Source organism: Sylvia atricapilla, chromosome 1, assembly GCF_009819655.1.
Source record: "Sylvia atricapilla isolate bSylAtr1 chromosome 1, bSylAtr1.pri, whole genome shotgun sequence".
NCBI classification, from domain to species: Eukaryota; Metazoa; Chordata; class Aves; order Passeriformes; family Sylviidae; genus Sylvia; species Sylvia atricapilla.
Genome location: NC_089140.1, coordinates 20,820,463 through 20,843,330, shown reverse-complemented (window position 1 = coordinate 20,843,330; position 22,868 = coordinate 20,820,463). Strand labels below are relative to the sequence as shown.

General features: G+C 40.8%; 1 protein-coding gene across 5 annotated transcripts; it reads left to right on the top strand.

Moving 5' to 3' along the window:
* Positions 1–1,700: 1,700 nt before the first annotated feature.
* On the top strand, positions 1,701–22,264 carry PTER (phosphotriesterase related). 5 transcript variants are annotated; one of them, XM_066316765.1, is made up of 5 exons: positions 1,701–1,787; positions 12,169–12,642; positions 14,355–14,620; positions 17,996–18,136; positions 21,434–22,264. In XM_066316765.1, exons 2-5 carry the CDS (start codon positions 12,211–12,213, stop codon positions 21,642–21,644), a joined length of 1,050 nt encoding a protein of 349 aa, XP_066172862.1. In that variant the 5' UTR covers positions 1,701–1,787; positions 12,169–12,210; the 3' UTR covers positions 21,645–22,264. The 5 variants fall into 5 exon arrangements, with proteins under 5 accessions (XP_066172862.1, XP_066172859.1, XP_066172867.1 ...); XM_066316762.1 differs by lacking the exon at positions 1,701–1,787 and adding an exon at positions 2,563–2,642; XM_066316763.1 differs by lacking the exon at positions 1,701–1,787 and adding an exon at positions 6,065–6,223.
* Positions 22,265–22,868: the final 604 nt, after the last annotated feature.

Sequence of the window (22,868 nt, the reverse complement as noted above, 5' to 3'; positions counted from 1 at the left end):
CATCTATTTGTATTAATCACTACTGCATATTCCTGGTGAGTGGATGCTAATTCAAAATATCCCAAGCATTTCAATTGCATCACTGTCTTCCTCTTTACTTTCCCTTACTGGGCAGTAATTTCACTTTAGTTGAGATCCCAAACGTTGTGTCCTCCTCACACCAATATCAGTAGTCACTGTGGATGGACTCTAACCCTCAGGACTAGTATTCTCAAAATGCTTTTTTTTTTTCTTTTTTTTAAGCCAAGATTTCATTTCTCCATCACTTTCATAAAAGAACAAACTTCTTTTACCTCCTACCTCTCTAAGGTTGTTTACTTTGGCACCCTCCTCATTTTTCATCCACTACCTCCACTTTTGTCCTTCACTGTGAGATAGATGATAAACGGCCCATGCATCAGCATGCATTGGCTTTCATTCCCAGTTTTGCCCACTCACTTCCTGCATCACAGGATTATCTGGGATCTGAATAAAAGCTAGGATCCATCTCCCCCAGGCCATATCAAAGGCAGGCATGCAATAATCCATTTGCTGGCACCGAACTGCAGTGCTGGCCCCAACCTGTTACAAATGGGAACAAGGAAGACTCAAAGTAGAATAGATAGCAATGAAAAGTGTAAGTACTTCTCTCAGAAAAGCTTGAGGTCCACTTCCTGACTTCAGTTCACACGTCTTCACAATGCACTGGGTGACTTTGCTGCAGGTTCGGCTCTGTGTGGAGGTTAGAGTTCTGTCCCCCGTGCGTTTGCTAGTCATGTTCACAGCACGTTTACCCTTCTATAAAATGGAATAGTACCACTGGATGCTGTGAGCCTTAGGTACACAAGACACTTTCGAGATCCTCGGTAAAGGATTCTGAAGATGAATTCTTCATCAGAAAAATTTATTTACTGAAAGGGTTAAAAAACATCGGCGTGAACTGCCCAGGAAAGTGGTGTAGCACTCAGTGACAAGATTTGGTTGACATCGTGGTGCTCAGTCAAAGGTGGGACTCTATGATCTCGGTAGTCTTTTGCAACCTTAATGATTCTATTATTCTAACTTGGTGTTAGCTGTGTTTTCATCTCATGCTCTCGATCTGCACTTTCTTCCAGAGTCAGTCATTGTCATCCTGTGTGAAGATCCTTGGAAGCGCCTCTTCAACATTCCTATTTCCACTGAAGGGTATATTAGAAAATATTGCCTCTTGCAAGCCCAAGCACTCAGCACGAACTCCCACCCCCCGCGCCTCCCCACAATGACTCAGTGGCTTCCAGCCTCCTCCCTGTGTAAACAGGGGGTGCGCACAAGGACAGGCAGAATGCTCACAGCCACCGACTTTTACTCGTACTAGGAGCCAAGGCTGACACAAAGCGCAGCTGCCCCTCACTCCACGGGGGCACTCCTGTGGCCGGGGAGCGGGCACGAGCTGGCGGCTCCCCACATGGAGACAGAGCGGCAGCGCTCCGACCCCGGCCGTCCTCCCGCCCTCCCGTCCGGCACCCCGGGCTCCCCGGCCCCGCCGCCCCCAGCCTGCTCCACCACTCGCTCCCGGCCCCGGGAAGTCCCGCCCCGCTCGGGGCGGTCGCGGCTCTCGGCCAGCCGGGGCCCTGCGGGGTGCGTGCTGCCGGCGGAGGGCCTGGGCCGCGCCTGTGGAGCCGCTCCGCCACCGCCCGCGGCCCGCGGCCCACAGCCGTGCCGGGCTCGCCCTTGATGGCCTCGGCCCGACGAGGTGCCCGGGCCGGGAAACTTCGCCCGAGTTGAGGGGCGAGAGCGGCTTTCGCTCGCTCCGCTGGTGGCCCGGGAAGGTCCGAGGCGGGAGGCGGCTGGCGGTGCTCGGGGCCGGGGCGGGCGGGGAGCGCAGGGCAGGGGCGGGCTCGGGCTGCGGCGGGCCCGGCCCGGCCCCGGCGGCTGCGGGACGAGGGGCGGAGGTGGCCGGGACGGCGGCGGGGCAGGCAGGGCTCCTGCGGGGAGCCCCGCGGTGCGTCTGGAGTGTGAGGGGACGGGCAGCTCTTCTCTGCAAAAGCGTTTTACAGCACCAGATGATAGCTACCAGCAGAGTAAACCCCGAGCTCAGGCGGCTTCACTGTGTGAGTGCAGCTACGCTGCTATTATTAGTGCTGGTATTTAATATTTGTACAGCCATAACAAGTTAAATATTGGAACTACGTCCTCTCTAGTACTCCTCTCCCAACAGTTCCTGAGAGTGTCTCTGTGAAGGAACAAATGCCTCAATCCAAAACTGGGACCTTCAGAGCCTGCCTTCAGCTGCCTCTCCATCTGGAAGCACCAGCAGCCCTCTGCACGAGGCTTCCAGAGTTGCTGAAGTAGAGCTCCAGACTTGCCTGTGTGCCCCGCTGGGATTCCTACACCCATGTTCTCGGTGGCCTGAGGCTTGCTGCCCGTTCCAAGACAGTTGTGGCACCGGCTCGGGGAGCTGCGGAAGGGAGCTGAACCTGAGCGAGGGAGGTTCTGCTCCCCCTGCCAAGTGTGCTTCAGCACGGCGCCAGAGCCACTGCTGGGCAGTGGCCTTGGGGTTTGGCGACCCCTCTGCAGCAGTCTTGTGTTGTGGTTAGTTTGGCCTTGTGGTTAGTTTGGCCTTAAGTTGAAGCATACACGTTATTTTGGTGAGGAGCTCTGAGGAGCCTAGCAAGTACTTGAATGTATGTATGGTCTCCAAGATACCTGTAAAAATATTTTTTTTAGGTGTCTCTTGTTAAGGGTGGTATCTTCTGTATGCTAGAGGCAGTTCTGTATGCTTGTGACAGTTCTTGAATGAAACAAATTTTTAGCTGGAGGTCACTTACTATTGGGAAATTTTGTTTTACTTGTCTGAAATTCCCTTCTGCTTTACATTGGATACATTATTCAACGTCCTCTGTCATAATATGTTCTGTAGTGTTTAAAGGTTGCTGCCTTCTTTTTGCTGGGGGCTGTGTTTCAGTGATGGGTGAAGCAATGCTTCTAATAAGTAGTTTTGTATCATTTTGTCAGGTACTTTGGGATTATTTTATGAAAGACTACATAAGTGTCATTTATTATGAATGCTTCTCATGTTTTGGAATTTAACAGACATAATATTTGCCATCCTATCACCATCATCACATTCATTTTTATAGTTCTAATCAAAGGTGGCAACAATGGCATTCAGATGCTTAATTATATTTTATGTAGGTGACCAGTGCTAATTTATTAAATTAGTTCATGGTGCAGCAGGAACAAGTGTCACAGCTTCCCTCTATGGTTAGGGAGCCATCAGCTTGCTTCTCACACATAAAAATCAGTATATAGTGAAACATATGGCTCCAGTGAGTTCTGTGTTTATTAAAGGACTATGCCTCTGAACATTCTGTGAATTTTTTTCCTTATTTCACTTGATGTAGATCTAAAATGTTTTTCCCATCTTTCAGGACTTGAAATACTGAACAAATTCATTTTTTAGTCAGATGAAACCAAGACTTTTTAAGGTTCATGAAAACAGTGAGGCTTCTGTTTGCAGCAGACTGGCCACCTGTCTGGTATGAAGGAACTAGAGATCCATCTAGACTGTGGAAACCTAAAGTTCAAGTCTCTGGTTTGATTCAGAACAGTTTTGAACTCTTTTACGTTTTCCGCATTTCTGGAAAATTGGATTGCAAGCTGTATTGGAAGGGAAGGGAATTATCCCATCCCTCTCGTTCTAAGAAGAAATTATGTCTGGTAGGGTAGGTTTTCTGCTTCAATGTCATTTTTCTGGTCACAAATTAAAAAACTTCCTCAGAATTTTGTAAGCAGTGGCCATGTCTTCGATCTGATAGTAATATGTGTGTTGGTAATAGTCCAAGAAAAGCATTTTATCCTAACAGTAGCTGGAATATGTTTCACAAGTACTTAACTCCTCAGATGAGAAGGGAGTAAGAAGAGAGACAACCACCATCATTTCTTTGATGGCAGCTTTACTTAAATCACGATTTTTTACTTGGATCTCAGAAATGTAGAATCATTCTTCTCAAAGATACTGTGATACTCTACTTTTGTGTATCCAAAGCCACAGGGTTTTTCCTGAAGTAACTTCTGTGGAGGAGGTAGGATCAAAGAACATTGTGTTACCTGCTAAACTACTCCCTTTTTCTGCTCTTTTGGGATTTCACCTCTTTCCTCAAAATGTAAAGGGAGAATTGTTTTATCTCACAGTTGTCTTTGCTCTGTCCAGAGTCAGTACAGTGAGGATTAGTGATCAAGTGAAAGGAATGTACCTCTTTTTCTCTTTTTTTTTTTTGCTGTCATTTGTGTACCTTTTGGCAGATGGATTGTTTTCAGGTGGATCTGGAAATCTTCAACTGGTTTTAATGCTTGAATTCTGGTGTTCTGTAAACTTTATTGCAAGACTTTGTTCTTTGTTGTTCACTTTAGACTGGGTAGCCAGGATTTTTTGAAAAACAGGTAGTAGTTTCCAGGACGAAAATACTGAATTTGTATCTTTTTTCAGAAATTCTGTGGTTCAAAAAGGCAAAACAGTGGCAGGGTTCTGTGTCCAGTTCTGGTTAAGACTGAAGATTCAGCAATACCTGGAAAAGAAACAGAAGGATATGTAGGAGACCTGACAGTTGTGTCAGCTTGTGTGCGTTGGTTGTTTCTAGCATTCCACTGTTGTACCCAGATGGGGGTAAGGACTTAAAAACAACAGGAGTTGGATAAGCTAGAGGTCATTGACTGACCACTGACAGAGCATGCAGAATGTAAAGGCAGTATCTGAGGTAAAAGATTGCTCCTTGAGCTACACCCATCAGCTTTGAGCTTTCCCTTGACTCACATTAACTTTTCTTGTGTGGGCTCGTTTCTTTAGAGCAGAAGTGGACCTTGAGAAGGACATGAAGCTATCATTTCCTGACACAGTCACAGAGAACAGTCACAGTCCAAAGGCTTTTCTCAGGGTATTTTTTTTTCCCATTAAGTCTTCAGATTGGTTGCAAATTTTCTGATACAGTTGTTTGCCATAGTGGGACATTGAATTTAGTTCTGTGCATCTAAGCTTATCACTCCCTAGTAAAGAAGGTGGTTTTCTGGGAGCCCTGCTTATTTCAGTTGCTGCAGTCTGTGATACTGAATGAGACACTTTACAGGTCTCAGTGGATCAGTGACTCGTGTGTTCTGTGGAAAAGCTGACACTGGGGTTCATTCATCTGAATTTTTCTAGATAGTAGTAATGTTCAGTGTTGATCAAGAGGTAATGCATATCACTCATCCATTGCTTAGATTTGTGTAAAGATCATAGAGTGGTTTGGTGTGGCTCTGTAGGACTGTAGAGGCGAGTGATAATGCTTCACCCAGCATGCTTACTGAAATGTTTAAGCTCCTGTGAAAACACATGTATGTGACCTTAAGCAGAGAGGAAACCAATGAAACTCAGTGATAATAACAGCAAAAAGTGGAGTTAGATGTATGCTTGTTTCAAATTTGAAGTTTAGAGGGAATGAAGGCTAGATATGCATTCCTTAAAAGGAGACTCTTTCGTACATCTTGCTGTCCTAGCAAGAAAGAGAGTCTGTGCTTGTACCCCAGAACCCTTGAGAAGCAAATGTGAGTCCATTAAGTCTTAAGAATATGAATGTACGTATCAACATGCAGGACTTAGCTCATATTTGCATATAGCATAATGTGACTTTAGTTCTGATTTTTGGCCTAAAAACACTGTGCATGTAAAATATAATTAATGTAATGTTTGACCCTGGAGGAGAATTTTTATCTGACCTTTTATCAGGAGTAATTTTGGAAGCTGCCCAAAATGAAAAATCCCCTGAAGTTCTTCTAAAGAGATGTTAATGAAAAAACACTTAGGGGTATGCTGGTCTCAGATCTCTCTGAGGAAGAGAAACTTCAATGTGACTTTGCTCAGAGAAGCCTAGATTTTGAGACTGTTATCTGCACAGAAATAAGGTGAAATAGAAGTCTGACTATTCTGGTCACAACAGCTAAACTTTAACCAAATTGGAAAAAAACTGTGCAAAGTTCTATATACAAAGTGACTTGGACTCTGCTTCTTGGGGCAAATCACACATGTTTGCTTTGATCCCCAAGGTTTGTCCACCCTGCGAGACTGGGACGAGACACTGCGCTTGTCCTGGTGTGGCAGTTCAGCTGTAAGGAAGCAATCTGATTTAGATATGCCTGGCTTAAAGCCTGACTACAGCCAGAATGTGACCTTCAAACCACACAAAGCTAGGAGGTCTGTCTGCCACGAGCTGAGCCACAGAGGGAAGATGCTGTAAGAACTTTCTCTTTCCTTTCAGGTGAACATTTAAAAGCTTTGCTTCTCACTTACCCAGCTCCTTATCTGAGTGTGCTTTTTGGAGGTCCTGAGGGCAGGGGGTCAATATATTTGCCTTTCCCATGTGTGTACTAGTGTTTACATTTCTCTTAAAATTGAAGTGACTTTGCTTTTAGATTGTAGAATCTTGACAGTGCCACTCAAGCACTGCAGCTGCTGTGGAGTGTGTGTACCTGCATATTTTTGTGGGACTTCTCTATATCATGGATTATATAAGGCTTCGCTAAAGCTCCACAAATTCTTTTTCATAGCATATACTGTAACCTTATATAAAAGTCTTACTTTTAGTATTCCTTCTCACTTCTGTAGTGTAAAGGTTTTTGGTTGCTCAAACCATCTATAGAAAATGTAGTGAAAAGCAATACTTAGCATTTCTTTTCGCTTGGCTTCTTAAGGAAATACATTTTTGAATGGTTTGGGGTCCAGAGGTAGGTTACTGAAGGCCACAACATTAACCCACCATTCTGAGTATTTCCAGAATAGCGTGTTTCATGAAAAAATGTGGCAAGGTAGAATAGATGATGTTTTTTAAATAATCCCCCCAGGAGTTCTCTAGGCTTTGAGTCTGTTGGCCAATTCCTACCCAGTCAAGGGTTTACATGTCCGAAATGGTGGGCTTCGTATGCATGCTGCATGAAGATCAGCCACCCAAAGGTGAGAAAGTGCAGGTGCCCCACGAAGGGAAGGAAGAGTTGCGGCGTATGCTCCTTTGGGGTTAGGCAGGAGTTTGTGTGGGAGAGAGGCAATGTAAGTGTTCCCTTCCTCTCTCATAAGAACTTTATTCAAGGCATGAAATATCTCCTGCGTGACATCATTCCTTAGGACACAAAGCCTTGAGTTAGCTTGAAGTTCAGCAAAATGGTGCTCTCATAGCGCCGTTTTGGGAGAGGAAAAAGACCAATGCCACTTCTGACTAATGTCAATTCTGAAGACAGGAAAGAACATTTATGACTTCTCATTAAAATAATCTGTCACCTTCGGAGCAGAATACCTGCAATTTCTACAGGAGAGACAGGAGTTTTCCCAGAAACCTCAATTTTTTCAGTACTTCCACTCATTTTCAAATTCTGTTTCTTGGGCAGAATAACCCAAAAGCAATACAAGATGTGTTGTTATCTCATGTAACACAAACTAGTGATGGTGTGAGAGTGCCTGTGTAGGTGTACAGTGTCATAGGTCCTTGGCACCTTTGCGGTGACTGGTGCACAGGGAATTGCTGGACTAAATGACAGGTGAGTCTGCATCTGTCCTGGAGCAAATGCAAGTTCTGTCTTCCTGCTGCACTCAGGCACCCAGCTGTGGCAAGTTCAGCTCCACAGTGCCTGTAGCTGTGCTTCCCTGACAACATGCGTGGGCAAAAAAGCCATGCTTACTGAAATCTATGTCTGAAGTGAGTGCTGGGTTTCAGGCATCTTTGCACTGTAATTAGCACTTGTGTATATATTTTTGAAGAAGGTAAAGTAGATCTGGCATCCATCCATTGGAGAGGTTAGAAAGCTTGCTTATCTGGTGGGGAAGAGGAAGAATTGTGTGGGCAGAATTGAGTTCCTTCCTTTCTGTAAACCTTTACAGGCTTGGCAGAAACATGAGGGAAGAGAAAAATCAGTTAATTTTTAAAATTCTTCCTGACACAGTCTACACGTGTTCTCTTACTCTCTGTCTCTCCTCTTTGTCTTGCTAACTTTTTTCCCTTGTCACAAAATGTTTACATATGGGGAGCCGTGAGATGACACAGCATAGACTAACTAGTAGTAATTTCCTACAGATGTGTCACATATTTCTAATTAGTGGCTTTTCCATGCTCCATAGGGGTTGCTCAAACTAGAACTGAATATTGAAAACATTTCCTCCATTTGTAAATATATAGTCAGCCTGTGCTATGTCACATTTTCCAGGGATGTGTGGTTGCAAAAGAAAGACCCACTTAAAATGCTCTAAATGCAGCCAGGGCAGCCCTTGTTTCTAAATGGCAGCTGTGTTTTAACTTTTCCTGGATACAGTTAATACCCATTGAGCCATTCTTTTTGCTTTTTTTTTGTAATTTTATGTCACAGCAATGTGCATTTAATGTTGCTCTAATCTCACATTGTAATGTAACAGCAGTGAAATGATTCTCACACTGGTCTACAGAGAATCTGTGCTAATGCCATTAAAATGTGCTTACCGAATCAAAACAAACGCAGAATTAGCATATGGAAACTGTGTTTATGTGATTATAATGTTTCAGCAATATGAGATTACTGTAGGAAGCAACTAATCCAAACCTAGAGGGACTTCCCATTACAAGGCCATTAAAATGACACAATGACTGAAGTGCGTGTTTCAGATGGGAAAAGGGGAAACATAAATCTTGTCATCAGTATTCAGGCAAAACATCTATTGAACTCAGCAGAGTTTTTACCAGAGTCAGGAATGCAGCACCATGACCTTTTTAGTAGCAAGTCTCTTTTCTCTTAACAATACCTCTAGGAAAAATATTTACTTCACCAGGATTTGATAGGTGGCTAATGGTGAGAGTTGTATTTTGAGTACTATGGTGGTTATCAAGATTTGTCCAGAGTTTGTTACAAAAATGATAAGGCAGTGTTTCATGGCTTTTGTGAAATAATACAGGCTTTGGTTATATCTTAAAGCAATTTTCTCATTTTATAGTCTGACTTTGTAGTTTTCAGGAAATATAATTTATTTCTCTCTTTATACAGCACCCAGAGCTGAGAAGTCTTGGTCTGTGCAGGAGCTCCTTGGCAATGCCAACACATAAATTAGTGATTTTCAAAACCAAAATAGCTGTTATTGCCAGATATGGGCCTGCCTATTTATCTTCTGTTGTAGGAATCAACACATTTTCCCATCCCCTCAGACTGGGTTAAGGTTAAGGAAATATAATTCACAGATCCTATGTAGAACCATTTGAAATATATTTGTCTTGTCCTGGATTGTTTCTTGGCTTCCTCCTTAGTCCATGGAAGGAGGATAACAGTACAGAAGGTGATTTGCCCTATCATATTACAGGCATTCAGAATAAGCTGGATGAATTGCCTATAGATATGTTCTTCCATCTCCACTATGAAAATAGTCTAGATTATTGTTCTGTAGTACACATACATCATTTAAATGGCTAAATGAGGTGATAGGAATGCAGTCCTTGGTGTATGAAAGAAGAAATTTTTTTGAAAGAAAGTTCTGTGTTAAACATGGCATGCTGGTCATAAGTAAACCACACAAACAGTGATTCCTGTAGTAACATATACATAGGTATTCCATTTAAAACTATTTGCACCTAAAATCTGTTTTAAAAACACATAGTTCTGATTCCATCAAGTGAATTTTAATAGGAGTACTGTATCAGAGCATAATCAGGGCAGGCTCTTTATGTGAATGACAGTAGGGAAGATATCAGGACAGTGGTTTCAAAAATAATTCCAGTCACAGGTTGTTGACTATCTTTATTTTTTATAGTTCTTTTATTAAGAATGGTGGGGTTCTAAAACTGTGTTAATAAGCAGGAACAGGCATTAATATTAGTACATTTTTCATTAAGATAAAATTTGGCGTACTTTAAATGCTGTTTATGTCAGTTTCCATTTTTTGTGATGCTTCTTATATTTATAAAAATCCTTGGCCTCATTCAAAAGGTTCTGTAAATTCTGTATGTGAGCTGTAATCTGAAATCTAGAGTTTAAAAAAATCAACAGGTTGCTGTCTGCTACAAGAGAAACATGGCATGAGAACTGATAATTGATTTGTGTCAAGTTTCATCAAAAGAAATTAAATACTTGTATATTTAATTGTATATCGGTTTGTTTTGCTGACTTAATAAATAGATTGGAAAATTGTCCGTGAATGTGGGGAAAGAGAAATGTGAATCCACTACAGAGGGTAGTTATCACTCTGTGCTGTCAGGGTTTTACTCAATGCCAGAGTGTGGGTATTTAACATTAAAAAAAGGGCGGAGGGGCAAAAAAATGAAGCAAAGGTAACGCTTAGAATTATGTCAGTTGCTTTGCTGTTGTTGCATATAAGTTGTGCATATAAGAATGACTCAGATCATTGAACTTTCTCCAATATAGTGGGTTGCTCTATATAGAGCACCAGCCTTCTTCAAGGATGGAATTAATGACTGCTTAATTGAATTGCAGTTAGGAGCAGTTTCTGACTAAGACAGGTATTTTGCTTTTAATTATTTGCTCAAGAATAATATTTTCTGAAATCATGCACTTCTTAATTTGTTTGGAAGAAAAATAAATCATCCTATTAATCAGCCAGCAGTCTGTTCTTTGAGAGTAATTACTCTTCCGCCTTCTCAAACAAGTTAACATGCTAGTTCAGGAACAAAATTCCTAAAAAAAAAGTTCTTCCTAAGTCTGATTCTACTCAAAGTAAGTAAACATAGTAATTTCTCTTTTTTATAGATGACCAACTCTTCATATTACAATGAGCACCAGCACTACAGACTTCACTGGGGGGCAATAGCTGCCTTTTCCAGGGGCTGGGTCACTTTTGTGCATTGGTGCTCTGACAGTGACTGCTTCTCATGAGATCAAAGTATCCCCAAAGAGATCTTGATGTTCCTGTGCCCTTTGATATGTAGAGTTCAGTGCCCTTCAGATTTCAGTTTTTCTGTCATCCTGGTAGATTAACTTTAGCAGTTAAAAGGAAAGTGTCCTCTGAGGGCTTTACCAGTAACAAACCCGTGTTTATGACATTATTCACTAAAAGGGAGGCAGAAATGGGAAGGACCTCTCTCTTTAATCAATAATGCATGCTCTAGTTAGTCCTTTCCTCTGGACATGATTAAACATGTATTTTGTTTCATAACTGATGATTTTGGTTGACTAGGGATTTTAACTATATATCCTCAAGCCTTTGTGACTAGCATCTGGAAGATCTATCATGAACTGGTTAGTCAGGACTAACTACCCCCACTCCCGAAAGGAGAAAAAAACCCAAAATCCCGGTGGGGAGAGCTGCAGTTAATTCTAACCTGCAGAGTGAGTTGAGCTAAACTGGCACAGGGCCTTTGACATGAACCATGCAGACTGTAGCCTCAGTGTTTGTCACTGCTCGTTTGAAGCTTTGAGACGTAATATTGTTTCATTGATGTTAAAGATGAATTAAAAAGCGTCCGAAATGCTGAGCCACTTATAAATTGTTAGATTAAGGCCTGTTAACTGGTAAAATATTTGCCTGCTGAAGCACTCTGCCTTCTTCACTGCTTTTTGTGGGCCTTGCTGTATCACAGGTGGCTGTTGTCAGCCTTAGAGGAGTGGTACTGGGCTGTTCCAGACCTCCACAAGGCAGCTGGTAGGAGAACCTGAGCCCTGCTGAAGCCAGAGGAGCAGATTATCACCCTCACCCCTGCATTCCACATAGAGGGGGCAGACAAGGTGCCCAAGCAGAGACAGCTTCCTCAGCCTGTGAGGGGGACACTGAGTCTTGGAGGCCAGAGATAAATAGACTGAATATACCAGTAAGGAATATTCAGCCTTGTTGCCAAGTGTGTTCATCTGATGGCTGAAGCTGACAAAATTTGACAGCTGCTGAAGAGCAAAGAATCCTAAATGAACATACAGTGGTTTTATTAATTAGGAAACATTTCTCTTAATGTGATACTGACTGCAGCACAATAAGTGATGACAATTGCCACGTTCTGGAATGTGATGTGTTTATGCTGTTGGAGTACTGATACAAGCACAGTTGTGTAAAATAATTGCCTTGTTTTCCTATTGACCACCCTGCTGCAAACAGCTTTTGGAAACATCCCAGCAAACACACACAGAGTGTAGGTACATGTGCAAGAGGGAGGAGGGATTTCAGAAATTGCCTGAGAAAAACGCTGCTCTTTCTGAAATGGTTTTGTTTCCTTTCTTCTTCCTTCCCAGACTCCTTTAGGATCTGATTTTTATTCCCTTTGTTAAAGAAAAATGCCTTCTTTGAGTGGAAAAGTGCAGACTGTCTTGGGCCCTGTGGAGCCAGACTGTCTTGGCTACACGTTGACTCATGAACACTTGACTATGAACTACAGCAGCTGCTTTTGTCCACCTTCTCCAGGCCAAGAGCCTTTGTCTAATGGGCCCATTGAGATGAAGAACTTGTTTTGGATTAAGCAAAATCCCTACAGCCATAAAGAAAACCTTCTTTTGTATCAGGAAACAGACGCTGTGAGGGAGGAGCTGCTGCATTTTAAAGCAGCAGGTGGCGGGACAATTGTGGAAAACACAACTACAGGAATTGGTCGGGATGTGAATACTTTGAAGAAACTTGCTGAAGAAACTGGAGTTCATATTATTGCTGGTGCTGGGTTTTATGTGGATTCCACTCATTCAGCTCAAACACAGGCCATGACAGTGGAGCAGGTAAGTCTTAACTGTTGCTTCAGTGCCTCTGTCATAGGAATTATCTCTGGGTAAGCCAAAGTTGGAGAGAAGTTCCAGTAAAACAGATGAAATGCAGAGGTGCTCAGCATAGAAAATGGGAACAGCGTTACTGCTTGTGTGTAGTAACTGCAGCAACATTACTTTCCTGTACTTTGGCTACCTGTCAGAATTTCCAGTTCTTAAGCTCCATTTTCTCTGAGGGATTTGTTATAATGCAGCAGTAAAAGGAAAATATAGTATTTCCTGTGTGGCCATTTGGTACACCACCAACTATCATGAGTTTTTACTATTTTTTTAAGGAAGGAGTTTATCCTTGCTACCTCTTTTGTCACTTTTTCTGGCTAATTGCTTCCCAAAGAGTTTACCCATTATTCTTGTAAATAGCATAAATAATTGCAGTATTTATAGGACAATAATAAATCACTGTTCTGCTTGGGCTATGTATTATAGCTCTCTTCTCTATCATTTGTCCAGGCTTTCCAGGACATAGTCTACATCATCCTGTTTGTATGGTGACTAAGACAATGTGTTAATAATAACTGAGGTCCCCAGGTATTCCTGTAATAATAAATATTCATCTTAAGAAAATGTGGTGATGAGGAGAAGGGGGAACAGAACTCTCCAAGGTAGGAGGCTGGGAATGTGTATGAATAGAGCTGACTGTTTTTAAAAAGAAATCTGTCACAGTTTACAAATGAGTCAAATTAATGTTGAAAATCAGTGGTCAAAACTTGAGCAGTGCTGCCAACAAAACTGGAGCCAAGCTGGCCCAAACTGTACACAAGAGTACTGCATTTCCTAAATCTTCTTCCATTGCCTGAAATACAAATAAATACAAATAGCACAGACACAAATAGATTTCTCAAGGCAAAGGATTCCCTTCTGTGTTCGGTGGACTGATGGAGACCCACAGATTTCCTGTACTCAGCACTTAGAAGGTGGGCCATCATCAGTGCTGTTTTGTGCTCTCAATTCTGAATGTATGCCCAAGATATATGGCCTGTTCTGGAAAAGAAAAACTAAGGATTTTATGACAAAGTAGTTTTTTGAAGAGATTCAGCTGGTTTTTGTCTATGCATGCTGTAAAGCAGGCTAATTTTGATCCTGTAAATTTGTCAAATGAGCTTTGTTTTCGTAGTTCTGAAGTCAGCAGAGCTCCTGTTGTTTTACATTGGCATTCCCATAAGCAGGTTTTGCCTTAAACTTGTCTCTTCAGGATGCTTGCCAGAGTTTCTCTCTTTTCTGAGTGACAATATTTCCTTATTCTCTGATCTCTTGTTTTGCAAAAATTACATTGAACTATGTCTGGAGACAATTTAGGAGTGCAAGGCAAAGGTTTTGGAATAAACTAACTTTTTTTTTTTTTTTTTTTTTTTTTTTAATAAGAAAACCTAATGTCTGCCAAAATCAGAGTTCAAATTACGTATAGACCAGCTTTTTTGGGAAACCTGGACAAATGTGTGACTGGATACTGTTAAATTGATTTGCTTCTGTGTTTGTTCTGGTCTTAGTGAATGGCTAGCATAATATTAGTTGACAGAAACTGCAGTGTTTCCACAAACCCAGCTGTTAATTAAATAAGTTCAGAAAGACCTTCGGAGTGTAACTAGCCCAGCGTCCATAGGCCAAATTTGATGCTATTTAACACAGATAGTAATAATAACCAAAAATCTGCTTTTCCTGTTCTCTAGCTGACAGAGATTATTGTTGATGAGGTACTCAAAGGAGCAGATGGCACTAATATCAAATGTGGTGTGGTGGGAGAAATAGGATGCTCCTGGCCTTTGACTCCAAGTGAACACAGAGTGCTTCAGGCAACAGCACAGGCTCAGTCACAGCTTGGGTGCCCTGTTATCATCCATCCTGGCAGGAACAGCGACTCCCCTTTCCAGGTCATCCGCATTCTGCAGGAGGCTGGGGCTGATGCTTCAAAGATAGTCATGTCTCACCTTGACAGGTAAGGAGACTGTTCTGTGGTGCTTCCTGCAGTGTTGCCACAACTCACTGGGATTTTGCAGGACTACACTGGGAAAAGTTGACATAGAATGTTGTCCTCAAGTTTACTGACTTAAAAATAAATGCTTATGTAGAGCTTGATCTGCCTCCAGCACTTCAGTCAGGATCAGCTTTTAGATTCACATTGATAAGAGATTTTGGTATTTTAAATCCTGTCTTTGAAAGCCTGGCAGAGGAATTGTGAATAACCATAGCCGCATTTAAAAAATGGGAATTCTATTCATTTGTATCACTGCACAAATCCCTGTATTTACAAAGCATTGGACACCGAGTAGCTCTCACTAAACTGGGTTGGAAGTTGCTGATCTTCCAGTTTCTGAAAACTGGGTCACTCTTAATGGCCTTGCCAAAATCTCACAGAAGCTAATGGAGATTTCCTTGATTTGGATGGAGTCTGGATCAAAGCAAAAGGCAGATTTTTAATATTTTAGTACCAGACAGAGGAAATACGGCTTAAAAAGAAAATAGTCGGGTTTTTGATAGTTCATAGCATAGACCAGATAATTAACTTTTAGATTCTTTGAGAAGTTAAACCAGGAGTTCCACATGAGACATGGAGAGAAACTGGGATGCTTTTCTGTCTCCAGCTTAGAAATACAGCCTCTATTACCAGATCAGTTTTGTATGACCTTGTGTTGCCCATGGTGAGCTGGAATATGTCCAGACATTGATTAGTTTGGCCAGTTGCTGAATAATGGAGACTATTTGTGGTCATATGATTCTCAGCAATTGGATTGTTTACCCTCAGTGTGAATGTAATACAGGCAACAGCAGTGTGCTCCAAATTTCTCATGGTTACAGGCTCTAAGAGCTTGCAAACTGAGCTACAGGTGTTTCTTATTCACACAGAGCTCGTTTTGCTTGATGATTTTAGGAACATGAAATTCATGCCATGAAAGTGTATTTGAATATGTATAAATTACTTCCTATAGGTATTTACCAGCATTCCACTGTATCTGTAGCTGTATTTTTCACCCCTTTTTGAGGAAAAACTGATTACTTAAAACTTTCTGTGAAAGAGGATGGAGCAAGCTGCAGGTATCAGTACCTAAGTAGCCATTTTGATACAACATAAACCTACAATTATGGCCTTTTGCCTCTTATACACTGTTGTAAATTGTTTAATTAAGTAATTAATTGACGGAAATTAAGCAATATAAGTAGGAAAAACAGAGGTGCGTTTTCATTAACAGCCACTGATGCACAATATGACATTTCCTTTTATCTCTTTCCATCATTACTTTCACACATTCAGGTTGGCACTTGCTATAACATAAACTACTGTGAAGTTTGGCTTTGCAATGTGCATTTAACATTTTAAGTCTCCTCCAGTAAGAAAAATCCACGTGGGAGCATTCCAGTCCCTTAAATGTGAGATAAATTTGTACATAGCTCCATACTTCATGTCTGCATTTCACATAGACAGAATGATAGTTTTCCAGTGGATTTACAATTAAATGATAAAACTAAAATGCTAGCTAGCATGTCTTGCAATTTAGCACCTTAGAACAAAAGGAAACAGGTATCCATAGGGGAACTACAGTAATAAAAGGCTGGAAGTAAAAGCTCTTGAGCCTTGGCTTTAGGTATTTGTTGGGGGTTAAGGTTATGAAAGAGATAAACATCTTGACTCTATTTGCTTGAGTAACTTTTGTTAGAAGACTCACAGCAACTGTTACAAATTTGGGGCATCCTAACAGTTTGGTGTCTGTCCCTGTGGTATTTATGGCTGAGGTCCAAGTTACAGGGCTCTTCACCATATCCCACCTCCTGTTTCATGAGTTCAGGGCTGTTCAGGGACAGTGTTGCCCAAACACCCAATTCCAGCTGAGAGATCAGCCATTTGATCTGGGAGCTGCTGCTGCTGCTACATCCTTGTGGCTCACAGTGGGACCCAGTGGCTGAGGAAACTAAGTTCTCTTCATTGGGATAGAACACCCAAAAGCATGACACTAACAATATAAACTGTTCTGGCTGTGATTTTGAAATAGATTGTTGGATGTTTTTGCCTCCTGCACAGGATTGAATACTCTCGGTGATTGTGTTCCTGTGAACGGAGCATGGCTGGATCTAAAATAATCTGTTCTTTGCTCTGCACTTTGAAAACTCATTTGGTGATAAATGTTCAGTCTCTGTAAACTGTAACATTTCTTTTAGAATAACATTTTTTATTAATTACAGTTGGCAAGTCTTACACTCCTGCTGATGGCAGGCTTGTTTGAACATGGATTTTCTTTCTCTCAACCCATCTGTTCCTCCTACTTGATCTGTTGTTAGGTCATAATATTGAAATTGTGACATCAGTCATTTCCATAGCAACAGACTGTGATATAATTGCATACGGAAAAACTGCTTTGTGACATCAATATCTGCAATAATAAAAAAAAAAATCCCCCAACAGACTACTGCCCTTTTGGTTAACTGTGCTGCTTTTGTGGGAATTTTGTTTCTTCTTAAAAAAAAATTGTGTAGCAGCTATAAAGATAAAATTGTATCATTTGAATGTTTTTGTTTTTCTTTGGACAGCATATAGACTTGGTAAAAATGGTTCAAAGAAAACCCAAAATATTCCAGAGAGCTCTTATTTTTGTTGCTGTTCTTTTCCAAATGAGTGAGAGGTGTTAGAAGCTTTGTTCCTTCACTTTTCAAATCTGCTGCAAAGCCCATGTCCCAGATACTCAAAGTGCCACTATATATTTTGGTGAGAGCATTTCTTTAAGGCGTTCTGGCCAGATCCCAGTGCAAACAATGATATATTGCTGTTCTAATGGCAATCTAAAAACATCACTGTACAGAATAGAAACTAAAGACAAAGTTGTGTATTACTGGCATGTGATGGATGAAACAAGACCTGGATGAAGCTGTCTCTTGTAACTCTTTTGGGAAAGTAAATCTGTCTTGTGTAAGTAATCCATTGTCTTTTTTTGTTCTTTTAATATCACTATGAATTAACCTCCTCCTTAAATGTCCTTCCTTGTTAGGTTGTCTGTTGAGAGGGTTAATGATATCAAAAGTAAGTAATTTTCCTGTTTCCGTTGAAAGATTGTCATAGAGGTTTTCATTATTTCATGGGGCAAGGGTTGGTTTTGGTTGTTTTTAATGCATGAAGTCCCAAATGAATGTAAGAAGGACAATGCTGTGTATCATCTTAAGTTGCATGTGTCAAACAGGAGTCCTATTTTTCAAATAGGTGAATTAAGTCTTAGATTATTTGTTTTTTTCCTTGCAAGTAGGAGGTCACAAAATACCTGTCCTCATAGAACAAGATGTCTAATTCCTGTTACTGTGCTGACTCTGTGTTATGTATGTTCTGCAGGACCATATTTGATAAAAAGAAACTTCTTGAATTTGCTAAACTTGGATGTTACTTAGAGTATGACCTATTTGGTACAGAATTCCTTCATTACCAGTTCCATCCAGATATTGACATGCCGAACGACAATGAAAGAATTGCAAGGTATCTGCTCCCATGCAGTTTCAGCTATAGCATAGCCATTGATAAAAAATACTTTTTGAATAAATAACATTTTAGTTGTTTGAAGACCATTACAGAGTGATTCTGCTTGTTGCTCAAAATTGTTTTCTGTCATACTGAAATAATGCCATTCTCCAGTGCTGCTGTCACGCCATTAGAGCAGCATCTATCATTTCTTCTGTCTGAGAGGAGGATGCAGAATCATAGTGTTGTAGGAAGTTACTTGAGAAGAAGATCAAGAGCTTTTTGAACTTCATTCTCTGTCCTAATTCCATGCTGATCTGGTTGAATTTATACAATCTGTAAAAACAAAAAGGCTGGAAATATTGCATTTATATTAGGATTAAGTACTTCTGTTTGAAACATAGTATTGGAAACTTAGGGTTGCTACTAAACATCATCTGAGCCTGTTATATCTCCTCACTGGTTTGCTAACCCAGCAAAACTCATTGGTTGTTTTGGATGGATTTGTGCTTCCATCCTGAAAACCTGCCTTTTTTCTTCCAAGCACTCTATCACCTTTCCTCCCCCTGTCCTTTTGCCCTTTGTCTCTTTTGAAGGATGTGATTCCTGTCTCCTCAGAGCTCCCATTCTCCTCACACTCACTCACAATGTGAAAACATTGGCCTCACAGGCAGGATACCTCTTCCCTGCTTCTCAGCAGCACCTGCAGTCTCAGCTCAGCTGCACAGCAAATCTGTTGTGCTGTGCTAACACAAAGTTTTGCCAAGGAGAGACATTCTGTACGGATACTGTGTGAGAGAAGGTAGGATGAGCTGGGAATGGACGCCTCACTCCTTCCACTCTGTCTGGAGGTGTGATGCTGCCGTGCTGTTTGTGCAGAATGTTTGTGAGCAGTGAAGTGGCAGGTGTCTGAGGGGTGGGTTGCCATCCTGCCTGTGTCTTTTTTACCTTCCAGAGTCTCAAACAGTTCTTCCACTCTCCTTGATGAGAAAGATTTTATGATTGCTGATCACTAATGAAGTAACTTCTAGCTTTCCCTTTCATCTCAGACATAGCTTCCCTCCCCCTCATTGTCAGATTAATCTTGAAACTGATCTATTTTCAAACTGTTCTCTCCTAAGAAAGTGCTGTGGTTATTCTTCCACCCTCCCAAGTGTTTGCTGCTGCTTTTCACACTAGAAACTGTTTTTCTCTTAACAGTGCTCTCAGTCTTGCACTCAGTATTTTAAACTGTTGCAAGGAATCCACAGTTTTCTCATTTAGAATGAGTAAAGTTGCTTTCTCTGCTGTGCCTCCTGCTCTCTTCTGTGCCATGGAAAGTCAGCATCTACAGAATCAGTGGGGAATATATAGAGAGGACTAGACAAGGCCTTGGTTAACAAGCACGCGTTCAACCGTGGCAGAGTTTTCATTCCATCTGTGATACTTGCTCAGCCACCATTGTTTCTCCTGAAACTCTCTAGTGTCTGAGTATTTCTTGCAGCAGGCTGTTCATAGGAGGAGAAGATGAAAGGTTTGTCTTCTCATTGCACAGTGTGAGTATGTGTGTTTGAGTTATGTCATTGTATCTGCAGTGGACTAAAGATGGCTGGGGTAATCTCCTTTAGGATTTTGTCTTGTCAAACAGCACCACAGAGGTAGAAATCAAATTGGCCTCTAAATGAAAATACTGAATGGAAAATACTCATCCACATCTTTTCTGTTCAAAACACAAACTTCTGTTGTCATAACCTGACACAGTTTAGCTGTCTTTGTACTTCAGCAGTTTGGCTGCAGTCTGCTGCCAATGCAAGCAAAACACTGACTTTTGTTCTGGGGCAGTTTGGAGTCAGAAGCAGGTGATAACTAAATATAGGGCAATGAGCAAAAAGGAGCAATGGATACAGAATGGAAAGGATCATATGCCTCCCCAACCCATGAAATTAGTCCAGTAAAAGGAGGTGATTCTAATAATATGTTTGGTCAGCAAAAACTTAGTCCCTCCAGTGCCATTGCTCCTGCTTTCTGGTCTTCTGTATTTCAGGCTGGAGGAGATTCTTGTGATGTGGTAAGACTATGGTTTACGTAGTGTTGTGCTCTATGGTACAATGTATGGTGGGTTTTTGAAAAACAATAACATTTTACCAAATTCTATCCCATTTGCCTTCTTTCTGCTGCCCATGCTGATTAGATCCTGCTACATGTATCTCCTTGTAACTACTTGCAATGAAAGCTGTCAGTAAGTGCTTTCAGATAGAGTGTGAGTACTTATAAGACTAGTTTTTGTTTTCTTGCTGATCAAAGCATTGTCAGGAAGGTAAGGAGCAGAATTTCACAGTGCTGGAAACTGATGGAATTGGAGGCCTTCATGAGGAATGAGCACTTTCCAGGGCAGTCTGTCAGTCCCTGTCACTTCAGTGCTGCAATCCTCTGCCAAACTAAGTGGAAGCTTACTGACAAACTTAACAGTCATGCAGAACAGGAGTGTAGACATCCACATAATATAAATGCTAAAAATGAGCTGATCAAAGGAGTAAGGCTACCTGAATGAAACATGGAACAGAAAGACTTGTAGTAGTCCTGCTATAAGAGTGTGACCAGAAAGATTACTTCTTTTTCCAAGCTGAATTGTCATTTTGCCAAGGCTGTTTAGCTGCACTGCTATATTAATGCCTCTTATTTCCTGGCATGTGCTAGTGCTGTGCCATGCCAGTCTTATTTATCTTCTTTAATGAACATCTTTCAAATGTATTTTGATGATAACAGTCTATGTGGAGTATGATACTGGCAACTTCAAGTTTTTATTAGCCTGCCTTGCTAAATGGGGTCCAACTGAAGATATGAAAGTATTTATGTAATTGAGGCAGGCTCCTTTAAAGACCTGTCACACAGAGTCTGGTCATTAGTAAATGGAATGGGACCAGCTTTGTGACAGCAGCAAGAAGTAACCCGCTGAGAAGAATTTATGTAGGAAATTATTATTTACTCATTTATATAAAACCTGTGTCCTCTGCATGGTGATGTTGAAGTTCTTGAATTCCTCTGTGGACTTAATGGGTCTGGAAAGGCAAAGCCATATTCCAAAAGGAAGGAGTTTTACTTCTCCATTTTGATATGTGTGGTTGTGTGTTTTCAGAGGTGGGGTATTTTTAATGAAATGAAAAATGTATTTAAGTTTCAGATAAATGTTAGGAGTATATCCTCTGAACACCTAAGTATTTTCTATGTTATAATACAGTCCAGTAGTACAATAATATAGGAATTGTAAATCCTGGTAGGTTCTGTGCTGCTGCAGTGAGAACTTTCACTGACAGGGATGCTTCTTAACTTTTGCAGGATTCGTATGCTGATTGAGGAAGGCTATGAAGACAGAATTCTGATGGCTCATGATGTGCACACCAAGAACAGGTTGATGAAATATGGAGGTCATGGATATTCACATATCTTTAAAAATATTGTTCCTAAAATGCTAATTAGAGGCATATCCCAAGATAAAATTGATAAAATACTCCTAGCAAATCCAAAGCGGTGGTTGGCTTTTAAGTAGGAATAATGAATAAATATGTCTGATTTATAAGGAAGCTTGATAAAATTCAGATTTCAGTAGAACAATTGTTTAAAAAAATTCTGAAAAGCTGAAAATTGTTAAGTGGATGCAGACAAACAGATTATGACTTTCCTTTTTAATTAGAACATCAAAATTGTGTACTGTCTCTACATTTTCTCCCTTCTGAAAGTTTCCTCATGAATGATTTACTGAATATGAGCCTACCTACAGAATCTTTTCAACTGAAATTTTAAAATAATTGTTTCAAAAGCATAATCTAATACTGTTCCTGAATGTTACCTCCAAACTACTTCTGAAGATGCGTCACCTGGACTTGGAAGGAAATTATGGTTTTCAGTTAAATTTCCTGTCTCTAGGGACTGATTTTAATCCTTGTAATACTGTCAATCTTCTCATTATCCTCATATTCTTTAAGTAATACTTGATGAAAGGTCTGGAACTTTTAATTAGCTTCCATAGACAAGAGAAGACAAGACGAATCTCAAATAAATCTGAAAAGATAATGTTTCTTTCTGCTTTAACAATTTACTTAATTGTAACTGAAAATGTAAGAAATACATGGAAAAATATATTTTTGAATAAAGCGTTTTGATCACCTCTTAAACTATGTGCGGTATTGTTACAGATGTCTTTTACTAATTGCATTAGTTTTTTATCATGAACTTGGAGTCTCACAACAATCATGTAAAGCTTGACACATACCAACTACTTTTTGTAAGGATGCAACACCAGCACTCAAAATATATTACATAATACAGTTTTAATGAGTTGTAATAGTTATAACAAAGGTTGTGATATAAGTCTTTACAAATCAGTATATCAAGATATGATGAAAAAGGAAGAAATGTTTGCCTTATATGTGGTTTTCACATAAAGTGTGTTCTTTGCTCTTGTCTATCTTTAACCAGGGCAGGTGATTTATCCAAAAATGGTCTTATCCAATAACCTGATTTCAGAAGCTTCTTCAAATTTGACCATGTATGTCTCATAGCACTGAGCTTTACCAATGAACACCGTAGTAAATGCACATTGCTGGTTGTGAATGGTCTCTAGCTCTAGGTGCAGGATTTTTGGACACTACAAAGGGAATCTCTAGCTACACTGCAGTGGGAGTGCACTAGCCAGCAACAGCAACAGTGGAGCGAACAGACAAGTCGGGTACACATCTGTCATTAAAATAATTGCCTCGTAGAAATTAAATAG

Coding starts and splice junctions, on each gene's coding strand:
- PTER (XM_066316765.1), top strand. CDS start 12,211: ATGCCTTCTTTGAGTGGAAAAGTGCAGACTGTCTTGGGCCCTGTGGAG. Junction 14,621..17,995: donor GTCATGTCTCACCTTGACAG/GTAAGGAGACTG, acceptor TATGTTCTGCAG/GACCATATTTGATAAAAAGA. Junction 18,137..21,433: donor GACAATGAAAGAATTGCAAG/GTATCTGCTCCC, acceptor TAACTTTTGCAG/GATTCGTATGCTGATTGAGG.